Below are 10,244 nucleotides of genomic sequence, written 5' to 3'. Positions count from 1 at the left end.
GATTTGTTGTGTACATTTTGACGTTTAGGCCATCAGCGTTGCGCTCATTATCCATCTCTCGCAATCAGGCTGAACGTCTTGAGTATGTCTCGCATGAGCTCTGTTTCTTTCTTGTGACGGGCGGCATACAGTTAGTGTTCCAACGATTTCGAAAACAGATGCAGTGAGTACTTGGCGCAGATGCCTTGCTTTCTATTCCCGTGCAAACAATTGAACTACAATGTAGGGGTGAGTGATATTCTTGAACAACTCGTTGGTTCGATACAATGACTCCCACAGTTGTGAGTTTGTTTCAAGCCTGTGATCCTCCGAAGCTCATAATTAATGTTGCTGAATTTGTCAGGCCTTATCATATATGACATACTTGCTTGGATGATTGTGGTTGTAAATACAATACTGGGCGGTGAGCTATACACTTTCGTGATATTGACTTGACTGAAACATCATGCAAGCCATCATGATAATTCGGTTGCATGCCATGTATCAGCGATCTAGAAAGGTGCTGATATTTCTTGTCGTCATATTTCTGGCCATCAGAATTGCCAGTGCAGTGACCATCGCAATAGTGACGGTGCAGGTTTCAGCAGGTAAACTTTAACTATGTATGAAATGTTTCAAGTGCATCAGGCTCATTGACAAGCACCAGAAGAACTCCTTCTCTCTGGTACCCATCAGTGCATGATTAACTATGCAGGAGATTCCATGTTTCTCGTTTCCATGACTTGGATACTTTGCACTGTATGGGAGGCCTTTGCACTGTGTCTCGCGGTCTGGATTGCTGTAAAGCACTTCCGTGAACTGCGAAGAGACTCAAGAGCAGGTCTTGTCAGGGACTGTTTGACGGTGTTAATACAAACACATGTTGGTTACTTTGCGAGGTGAGCTCATAATGTGAATGTGGTTCTTACTCCGCTGAAGTTTTGCACGTGCTAGTTTTTTGGCTGCTTCTTGCTTCCAGATCAGTTTATTCTCTTCGTTACTCTCAATTGTATGCCGATCTCTCACCGACCTTTACGTGCGACCACGATTCATCATTTCTATAGGACATATATTCCCTGGACACTCAGATCTGTATTGGTTTCGCTCAAATCTTCAACATAGCGCAGCTGTCTGTGCTGGGACCACGCCTCATCCTCAGCGTTCGAGAAAATAACGCTAAGCTCGTGGCAGACTCTGATACAACAAGCGCTATGACTTCAATTGTTGTGCATGTGGAGAGTAGCGTGTAGCGCAGAGCATTCTCAATATGGTTGTTTTGCATACGAATCTGCAGGGAGTGGGAAAATTCTCACTTGCAGTACCTGGAGTTTACCTTTTCATCAGCAAGCCAAACTACCATGGGCGATGCGAAGAGTCCCCTATGGGTCCGTCTGCATCTCGCTGCGACTTTGCAATCATTCTTCGGATTTCGCGGTGTGATAGGTCCCATAGATGTATATATAGTTAGAGAGTCGATCCGCCATGTTTTTCAGGCATTTTCTTGCTGTCTCGCCGATTGGACTTTGAATATTGATTATCAGTTTTTATGTACGATACAGTACTATTGAGGTCGTTGTATTGTGTACTACCAGTGCTACATATATCTTTCCATCGATATGTCGTCGTACGGCTCTGAGTCACTCACTATATTCAGCGCGGTGGCCGGTGTCCAGAAGAGGGTCTACCAGGAAGCATACTGTACGACTTGAAATATGCTGCAGATGGGGCTCAAAACAAATGCCGGCATTTCAACATACCGTTTTTGAATTGGTAATTGGAGTATCAGTTGTAAATTGGTATGAACAGAGGTATTTCTTGTGATTAAAAGTACCGACATTTCTATAGTAGCAAATCTTGTCCACTGAGCTTCACGTAGCAGAGGGGTATTCCTTCGTCATAATTCTTGTTCCACACCAAAATCATTTCTCCTCCGGCGTCTCCCACAAACTCCATTGATCAGATTCGTCCGCAGGCGTATGGTCTACGACCACCGAGTGCTCAACGCGTACACGTATATCGAGCTCCATGTCATTGGCATTCCCATTGCGAGGCGATGTAGGCGCGAACTCTGCATCTTTGGAGGTTTTTTTCGACTGGCTCTTAGATTCGAACTGGGAGCGAAGACCGGACAATACTTTCTTCCGTGCACTGAGCGTGGGACGCGCGATGATCACTCTTTCCGGATGTTGGGGGTCTGAGTCAGCCATTTCTTTAGGATGCGAAGGTGAGCGGAGCAGGAGTGGCGGAATAGACATGGCAAGAGTCAGCGGAATAGCAGTCAAGCTCTGGAGTGATGTGTACCTTGTACATGGATGAGGATACGTTGGCTCATGATCCACGTCACAGCATAGCCCATCGATGCCCTAATGATGTCATTTGAACAGTTCAGATGATGCGAAATAGTGCGACACTTACCCTGCCGACTAACAATAGGAGCAGGCCAACATAATTGATGAGTTTCCACAGTGCTGCAGTAATTGAGCCTACATACCTGAGTCGAGACATCAGTCGTATGATAAAGGATGAGGTTCAGTACGTTCGACGCTGAGGGAATACTAAGAGCGTGATTATCACAAGGAGAGCGTCACTTGCCAGTTAACACGACGAAATATCCAATGCCGTCATATATCAGGCTAAGTACAATGAGTGATGCGCATCATATATGCCAGGGATCAATAACTTACACCCGTATCAGCCGTTCTACTCTGGCAACGATGGTTTAGCGACCATGAAGAAGGAGAGAAAAGGCGCACCTGTTGCTCAAAGGATTATAACGTAGAAGGTTCTTGGTAGAAATCGTCACCACTACGATGTCATACAACATAGCGGCGAGGTAGAAGAACCAAGTTGACAATGTTTTGGCAGCATCTGCTGAGGTGCAGCTATAGTTGATGGAGATATCAGCCGAATGCCTCATATATCGGTGACAAAGGAACCACTCACTTTCCCTAAAAAGAAGCGCTATTTGCGTGAGATCTTGTTATGAGGAATACTAACGTACATTAATAACCACAGCTGTTAATTTTGATGGTCAATGCGAGCCCAGGATTGAAATATGGGCCAGAACTCACGGGCCCGTCCAAAGATATCGGTGAACCACTCGACCTAAAACGTGTAAGCGAGGAACGTCACGACTGTGTTTTAAGAACCCACCACAACTATCAAGAAGTATATCAGCAAGAGCGAAATTCCGATACCCCTATCTCTCCTTGCAACATTGAATGTCCTATACGGTATTTCAGTCTGTGCAGCTCGTATCCCACAAAAACACTGCAGGACATACCTGACACCTAGGATTATCTGTGATATCATCATTTGTATGACTACGGTATGGTCAATAAAGCTCTGGTGGGTAAACGCCAACAGAGCAAACCTTTGAAAACAGGCGGAACAAGATAATATTGTTGACACGCTTGTTGGGTAAAGTTGGTGGAGAAGTATCCGTAATTGCTGACTACTACAGCCACGACACTGACATAGCTGCATTAAATGTGAGCGAAAAAAAACCACATGTGAGAGAATGAGAGCAAAAAATACCGTATGAGAATGAATAAGACGCAGGATAGACTGTTTGGAATCGAGCTCGTCAACGACTGTATACGAATGCTCGCCTATACATGCCTCATATGAAAAATAGACGATTGGCTTTGGTAAAGGCGCCATTCTGCAGGGAGTGTGAGGATATAACTAGACGTAATCAGTTAGAATACCGCGACAAACACGGGAACGCAACAGGGAAAACAAAGGCTTACTCGTAAAATGCGATTGAGATAGATGCTATTCGCATATACTTCTCCGATGTTGTACTGTCTATAACCAAACTCCGTTCCATGGTATATATGTAAAGCCCGTGTTGATTCTGGTATGATGGTTCTACGTCAGATAGATCGTCGTTAATTAGGGAGGCAGAGGATGGGGTATATTTTGGATGTAGCAAGGCTCCGTGCCTATGGCGAAGGCTTCTGAAAATGGGACTTTGTGATCCGGACGCTTCGTTTTAATAAGAGGAAGCAAGACTGGGTGGATCGGAGGATCACGGACTCGGAGGCATCGTTTTTTCTAAGAAAACCGACGCTTTGAATTTAAAATTGATTGGACATGTTTCGAATGAGGATTCCTGGAAAGTTAGCTGACTTATTCCGAGGGTCGGAAATATTCAGACCCAGTAAAACTTTCGTGCTGGCAAGGCATGCATGTTTTAGTTTAATCGATTTTGCTGATGTAAGCAGGGGTTGATGGAATTCATTTATCCAACTGCCCCGAGGAACATTCACGTAAGGTAGTAACGAAATGATACCGTCGCGGGTGGTGAGGATCGGCGAATTCCCAGTGATCAAACTCTGCGGTCCTGCGGAGTGAGACGATATTCCGTCGCATGACACTGTCTCGATGTGATCATCCCTGCTCCTGTCATACGTAAAAGATTGCATGCGAAACGGTGAGCCTTTAGATGATTCACGCTCTCGTGGACGCTAGATAATTAACTTCAGTAATTGGATTGGGAGAGCGCTTGTACCTTCCGCAACGAAATCTAAGCCAAGACGGGGTGTAGATAAGAGATGTGATAAGACACACACGAAAATTTCTGTTCCTTGACAGTGACAGCACGCCTATGTTGTTGAACCACGTGAATAGTTTGGTTGAGTAACAGACATGCGGGAGATTCTGATTATTGAGGACGGGAGACACCACCGTCATTTGCAACAAAGAGATGGTGGGAAAAAAAGACACAAGTGGGTTCCATGGTAGTTAGATGTAGGAGTGACTGTCAACTTACTCGGGATGCTCATGTAAGAAGTGGGACAATCAACATGTGCGAGCTTGATTGATTTGTATAACTCACTTTGGCACTTGGTATCGTTTCGTCGAGCATATCATACCAGTGTGCTTTCGCAGGCTGCTTAATGAAGACCGGGAAATTTTGTGTAGTATCTGCTTAGGCAAAATGATCTTCCATTAGACAGAAGGGGGCGCAGTAGGTTCATAGTGAGAATGAAGAATGGAGATGACTCGAAATTTGCCCTGTTCAACGATTTAGTCAGATCTTTTCCCGGTTGGCTCGATAAAAGTTCGATCTGCGACAAGGATATGCCACTGCGGGATTTACACGTGGGTACTCTGCTACTGACTAGTAAAAGAGAGATCAAAAATAATTTCTCAGATACCCCACGCACCTTCATGTCGTCGTATTCGCCTCTCCAAATGCATGATCTAGATCATCAGCCTGAAGACACTGAAGGTGATATTCTCCTCCCCGGCAAACACATCCCCGAGCACCGCACTGTGAACCCCTCATCTAAATGGCCTGCTTGGGCAGCGCTAGTGCTACAGGTCATCGCAGTTATTTGCGCGTGCGCATTGTATAACGTTGCCTCTGCCTCTGTTCCTGGGCAGCGCAATGTCCAAACGTTGCGTCAGCAAAACCAGTTTCCAGGCATAGAATCGGTGGGCAGCCCTCAACAAAAGCAAAGGGGTACGTGAGTTCAGTGATTGTGCACATTATAATTATGTCCTGAACAAACCTATGTGGCTAGCACCAAAGTTGTACTTTCCAAGCGCCATAGTACGGGTGAACAAAGCATTGCCTGACCAAGTGTATAATTCAGGCTCGCACGTCATACTGAGCGACAGCGTAAGTGAAACCTCGTGCCCTGAAGCGACTTAGTTATTGATATTGTTCCAGGACTCGATGTTCTTTCAGTGGCACCTCGGCCAGTCCAAATTCACCTCTTGCTACATCGACAGCATCGTTCCCACCGTTGAAGATGGTCTTGCAGCCAACAAGTCCTATACTTCATCTGGGTCAATCACCGAAATCCAAATTTGGAATGTTACCACTCCTGTCGAGGGCATGACGAACCTCAGCTGGAACACACGACCCCAACGAATTGCACTAATGGGCACTGTCGCGTTCCTTCCTGAGAAAGAGAAGATTGAGCAGCTAGGACTCGAAGATGGCTGGCAATCACAGCTGGCAACGCGGTTCTCGTGTGGGAAGGAAGCGGTTGTTATTACCGTCGAGGTTGCATGCAATAGTTGTAGACTTGAATTCGAGCAAATATTCTCGGTTCCTCCGTTGGGTGAGTACGGCGGTGTCACGGATTTGAATTGGCGGACTGATCTCATGATGTATTATAGCTTTCGACCTGATGGAAATAGGATAAGTATCATTCAGAAATGAATTTCAAACTCCGTCGGCACTTTTTTACATGGTTTCTATTTCCTATATAGCCCCGAACGAGAGAGCGTCTGTAAGATAATGGTGGAGCCTGGCGAGAAAAACGTCGACAAACTCGTTCGCCAAATTGCTAGTTGTGAAAACCATTCCTATATTGCAACATCTACTTGTCTACCTTGTACAAAGTGTTGATCACGTATCCTGTGAGGGGCATAAAAACGGAAAGGTACAACGCAGAATACAACGGTTTCTGAACACTTTTGCGCTTCTCATTATTGATTCTACGTACTCTCCGCAACCTTCTTCTTGATAACATCAACCACACCAGGTTCAGCAACAGTGCTGAGATCACCGAGTTGATCGCCTTCACCAGCAACGATCTTGCGCATGATGCGACGCATGATCTGCACCAACATGAATCATTATATGATCGCTTAGGAAGAAACAGGTCTGGACTTGCCTTTCCGGAGCGGGTCTTGGGCAGATCACTGACGATGAAGATCTTTTTAGGTGCCGCGAAGGGGCCAATCACCTTCCTAACTTGGAGTACGAGCTCCTTAGCAAGGGAAGCCTCGTCATTGCGGTCGTACGTGAATTCCCTAATGTATCTGAAGTCAATCGACACTCAACAAAAGGAGAAAAGACTGACGGTTTAAGCGTGACGAAGGCAAATACGGCCTGTCCCGTCAACTCATCAGCAGTGCCGATGACTGCAGTCTCGGCGACACCCTTGTGCATGATCAAGGCGGACTCGATTTCAGCAGTCGACAAACGGTGTCCAGAGACATTGATAACATCTACAGAATGGTCATTACAGGCGGGACATCTTCCAAGGGACGTCCTCACCATCAATACGGCCCTTGATCCAAATGTAACCATGTTCATCGCGTGCGGCACCATCTCCTGTGTAGAAAAATCCACCGTATGGCTTCATGTACGTCTCCAGGTAACGGTTGTGGTCGTTGTATACGGTACGGGCAATTGAAGGCCAAGGTTGCTTGATGGCGAGAACTCCCTCAACATTGTTGCCCTCTAATTCCTGTGAAACTTTGTTAGTATCATAATCGAACAGAGTGCATTGATCTGAGTACCTTTCCACTGACAGGGTCCAGAATAGCAGGCTCGATACCGAAGAAGGGAACGGTTGCAGAACCAGGCTTAGTCTCAATCGCACCAGGGAATGGAGTAACCACGATCGATCCAGTTTCAGTTTGCCTTGAAGAGGATACTGAGCACGGCCACAAATAATTCGTGAATCCGCTTACCAGAACGTATCAACGATAGCGCACTGCTTCTTGCCAACATGTTCGTTGTACCAGTTCCAGGCTTCGGGGTTAATAGGCTCACCGACAGAGCCAAGGACACGTAAGCTACTGAGATCATAGTTCTCCACGTGTTGAGCGCCGAGTCTACGAAGGAGACGAATGGCAGTAGGAGCAGAATAGAACTGGGTAAGCTGATGCTTCTGGACGGTCTGCCAGTAGCGGGACGGCGAGGGGTAAACTGGAGTTGATTCAAAGACGGTAGTGCTGACTCCATTTGCGAGTGGTCCATAAACGATGTAGGTATGTCCAGTAATCCAACCGATATCAGCCATGCAGGCGAACTTGTCGTCTGGGTGGACATCGAAAACGTATTTAACAGTAAGGGCGGCGCAAAGGAGGTATCCGCCGGTGGTATGAACGACACCCTTTGGTTTCCCTGTAGATCCAGAAGTCTAAACATAGTTAAAAATCAAGAATAGGTAAAGACACATGGAAAGGAAGCCACTGACGTAAAGAATGAAGAGCGGATCTTCTGAGGACATGATCTCGTGTGGGCAGTAATTAGGGACTTTGGCAGTCTCCTCGTGCCACCACTTGTCCCTGCCATCGACCCATGGCACCTGGCCACCGGTGCGTCTGAGAACAAGGACATGTTCAACGATAGGGCATTCCTTGAGAGCAGCGTCTACAATTGCTTTGGTTGCAATTGACTTGCCACCACGCCTGCCCTCATCACTGGTAAGGACAACGCGCGACTTGCAGTCTTGAACACGATCACGGAGAGACTCTGCGCTAAAGCCAGCGAAGACTACAGAGTGAACAGCGCCAATCCGCGCGCAAGCGAGGAAAGCAGCAACGGATTGCCAAGTCATTGGCAGATATACAGAAACGGTATCGCCCTTCTTAACACCAAGAGCTTTCAGGACATTTGCAATAGAGCAGACCTCGCGGAGCAGTTCCGCATAAGTGACAAGACAGCCTTCATCGGGCTCGTCGGCCTCATAGATGATGGCGGTCTGATAGACAGTATAAGATCATGAAACTTTGACAAGAAGGGTGGTATTTACTTTGTTTGGATGTTTAAACGCCCAGCGATCGACACAATTGTAAGATGCATTAAGACCGCCCTCTGGGAACCAGACGATATCACCGGTTTCAAAACTACCAGCCCGCACAGTATGGAATGGACGGTCCCAGTGCAACGTGGTATGGGCCATCTAATGCATCCATCAATCAGCACGATATAAAAAGAAGTGGATACGCGAACTAGCCTTTCTCCACCAAGCATCAGATTCGTGGCCGAGGGTTTCCGCATGAGAAGACCTATATGCTGCAAGATCAGGACCGATATGAGGAACCTTCAAGCCATTCTTGAGGCGGGGAGCGACGGGATGAATTGGAACAGCGTCTTCAGACATGATGATGGGCGGGAGTTGATGACAGAAAGTTGATCACAAGCCCCTTGCTTATAACATACGGGCATCCGACCCCCACAAATCGTTATTTCGGTTCCTGCACAGCCACGATCCTTTTCGGCGTTAAAAGACATAACACTAGTCAAAATCAAGTTTAACCATCTGTTTGACCATCGAGCCAAGTTCAACTGACTTTTCGACTGGAAAGAAAGTAATGCTTCTTCGGGCCTCTTCTCCATTCTTTCTCCCTCTTATGATTGGAATTCATTATCCTGTGACCCGTTTTAACTCCTGGGTCCGCACTGGGTCCGCACCTATACCATGATTTCGTAGAATGGCTCAACCGGGGTTAACAATGTCACCATACGGTGAAATTAACTCAGTAAGCCGATGGAGAAACAACAAACTTGCTGACCATCAGTGAACAGATTATACTGTGCTACTGCTGCGGCTTGGTACCTCTCAGAAGACTGCTAGCCAATGTACTACTAGTTACGACGCACGAGCGATATATCCAAGGATCAAGTCACGACAATTCAAGTTGCACGGTTATGCTAAATCATTCACAGTGTCACCGATGGCTCCGCATGCGAACAACGAGTATTTGATATTTAATTTGAACATGATTCTGCCTAACGGTTGCCGATCCAAGGTATGGCCGATATTCATCAAATGCCGGTGTTGTCTCGAGCATGGGTCTATTGCAATCACTAGAAATCTTCGAGGTTTTAGATCGGACTATGTTTCTGCCACCCTGCGGCAGTACTACATGGCCGATATATCACGTGTTCGATAGGGTGCTTATCTTACAGGATTTGCCCGCCGCCACTGTGACTGTGACTTAAAGTTGACATCGCTATATAGCACCGATACTTACCGGTACTTATACCCCTTGATACCCTTGTGTTTCAGATTACTCATTCCATCGTTCATAATCGGCTTGTCGTACGTATTTTCTTGGCCTTGAGCGTTTCGTAATAACTTTGTATGTTATCATGATCAGCTTTGACCCGGACACCATCAGTGTTTGTGCGTGCTCCATCGTGGATTGTGGACGTCGATGCCGAGCAGCTCGCTCTTAGATCCGTTCTCGGGTGATCGATAGTCCTCGTGAATCAGAGTCGTGATTTTTGCACCATCGTCACTTTCCCTTGGCCGACCTGAGTTGATGGCTTGGAAGTGCTTGGAGTGGCACTGTTGCTCTATGGAGTAAGCGCATGGATCTCTTGGCCATATCTCTTGGCAACATCGTAATCAAGCGCAAAGCCCACTGTGAGGCTTGTCGACCTTTGTACACTGGCGACCACTGATATTTTGGCCTAAAACCTACTAGTCTTTTGAAAGGAGATCTCAGGGCAGTGCGGAAGGCAGACCCTTGCATATTTTGGACGGCGGGGTCGAAACGAA

The 10,244-nt window shown here is 46.7% G+C and overlaps 3 protein-coding genes across 3 annotated transcripts; 1 reads left to right on the top strand and 2 right to left on the bottom strand.

The window, feature by feature from the left end:
• Nucleotides 1-1,705: 1,705 nt before the first annotated feature.
• F5147DRAFT_704113 (uncharacterized protein) lies at nucleotides 1,706-4,158 on the bottom strand. Its single transcript, XM_041437879.1, has 16 exons — nucleotides 3,732-4,158; nucleotides 3,601-3,666; nucleotides 3,517-3,546; nucleotides 3,353-3,459; nucleotides 3,263-3,302; nucleotides 3,133-3,205; nucleotides 3,051-3,084; nucleotides 2,981-2,994; nucleotides 2,923-2,927; nucleotides 2,733-2,861; nucleotides 2,664-2,684; nucleotides 2,572-2,612; nucleotides 2,471-2,523; nucleotides 2,395-2,402; nucleotides 2,281-2,342; nucleotides 1,706-2,188 (listed from the first exon to the last, which is right to left on the bottom strand). The coding sequence occupies exons 1-16, from the start codon at nucleotides 3,809-3,811 to the stop codon at nucleotides 1,899-1,901; spliced, it is 1,053 nt and encodes a 350-aa protein (XP_041290867.1). The 5' UTR covers nucleotides 3,812-4,158; the 3' UTR covers nucleotides 1,706-1,898.
• Nucleotides 4,159-4,951: 793 nt separating this feature from the next.
• F5147DRAFT_704106 (uncharacterized protein) lies at nucleotides 4,952-6,318 on the top strand. The gene is made up of 4 exons (XM_041437878.1): nucleotides 4,952-5,452; nucleotides 5,514-5,611; nucleotides 5,663-6,059; nucleotides 6,118-6,318. The coding sequence occupies exons 1-4, from the start codon at nucleotides 4,972-4,974 to the stop codon at nucleotides 6,141-6,143; spliced, it is 1,002 nt and encodes a 333-aa protein (XP_041290866.1). The 5' UTR covers nucleotides 4,952-4,971; the 3' UTR covers nucleotides 6,144-6,318.
• On the bottom strand, nucleotides 6,292-8,897 carry F5147DRAFT_704098 (uncharacterized protein). The gene is made up of 9 exons (XM_041437877.1): nucleotides 8,694-8,897; nucleotides 8,490-8,639; nucleotides 7,932-8,438; nucleotides 7,423-7,874; nucleotides 7,249-7,372; nucleotides 7,004-7,196; nucleotides 6,807-6,954; nucleotides 6,618-6,756; nucleotides 6,292-6,561 (listed from the first exon to the last, which is right to left on the bottom strand). The coding sequence occupies exons 1-9, from the start codon at nucleotides 8,838-8,840 to the stop codon at nucleotides 6,439-6,441; spliced, it is 1,983 nt and encodes a 660-aa protein (XP_041290865.1). The 5' UTR covers nucleotides 8,841-8,897; the 3' UTR covers nucleotides 6,292-6,438.
• Nucleotides 8,898-10,244: the final 1,347 nt, after the last annotated feature.

This window comes from Suillus discolor (assembly GCF_016758755.1).
Source record: "Suillus discolor strain FC423 chromosome Unknown F5147scaffold_41, whole genome shotgun sequence".
Lineage (NCBI taxonomy): Eukaryota > Fungi > Basidiomycota > Agaricomycetes > Boletales > Suillaceae > Suillus > Suillus discolor.
The sequence above is the reverse complement of the archived record's forward strand: the minus strand, read 5'-3'. Positions and strand labels throughout refer to the sequence as shown.

What these genes read in the sequence shown, in the direction of transcription:
- F5147DRAFT_704113 (XM_041437879.1), bottom strand. Translation starts at nt 3,811, where the DNA reads ATGGAACGGAGTTTGGTTATAGACAGTACAACATCGGAGAAGTATATG. An exon ending in TCGTCTATTTTTCATATGAG is followed by an intron (nt 3,547 to 3,600) that starts GCATGTATAGGC and finishes GATTCCAAACAG; the next exon opens with TCTATCCTGCGTCTTATTCA. An exon ending in TATCCTCATCCATGTACAAG is followed by an intron (nt 2,189 to 2,280) that starts GTACACATCACT and finishes CGCATCCTAAAG; the next exon opens with AAATGGCTGACTCAGACCCC.
- F5147DRAFT_704106 (XM_041437878.1), top strand. Translation starts at nt 4,972, where the DNA reads ATGAAGAATGGAGATGACTCGAAATTTGCCCTGTTCAACGATTTAGTC. An exon ending in CCCTCAACAAAAGCAAAGGG is followed by an intron (nt 5,453 to 5,513) that starts GTACGTGAGTTC and finishes CTATGTGGCTAG; the next exon opens with CACCAAAGTTGTACTTTCCA. An exon ending in ATTCTCGGTTCCTCCGTTGG is followed by an intron (nt 6,060 to 6,117) that starts GTGAGTACGGCG and finishes GATGTATTATAG; the next exon opens with CTTTCGACCTGATGGAAATA.
- F5147DRAFT_704098 (XM_041437877.1), bottom strand. Translation starts at nt 8,840, where the DNA reads ATGTCTGAAGACGCTGTTCCAATTCATCCCGTCGCTCCCCGCCTCAAG. An exon ending in TGGACCCTGTCAGTGGAAAG is followed by an intron (nt 7,197 to 7,248) that starts GTACTCAGATCA and finishes AAAGTTTCACAG; the next exon opens with GAATTAGAGGGCAACAATGT. An exon ending in GATCAAGGGCCGTATTGATG is followed by an intron (nt 6,955 to 7,003) that starts GTGAGGACGTCC and finishes ACCATTCTGTAG; the next exon opens with ATGTTATCAATGTCTCTGGA.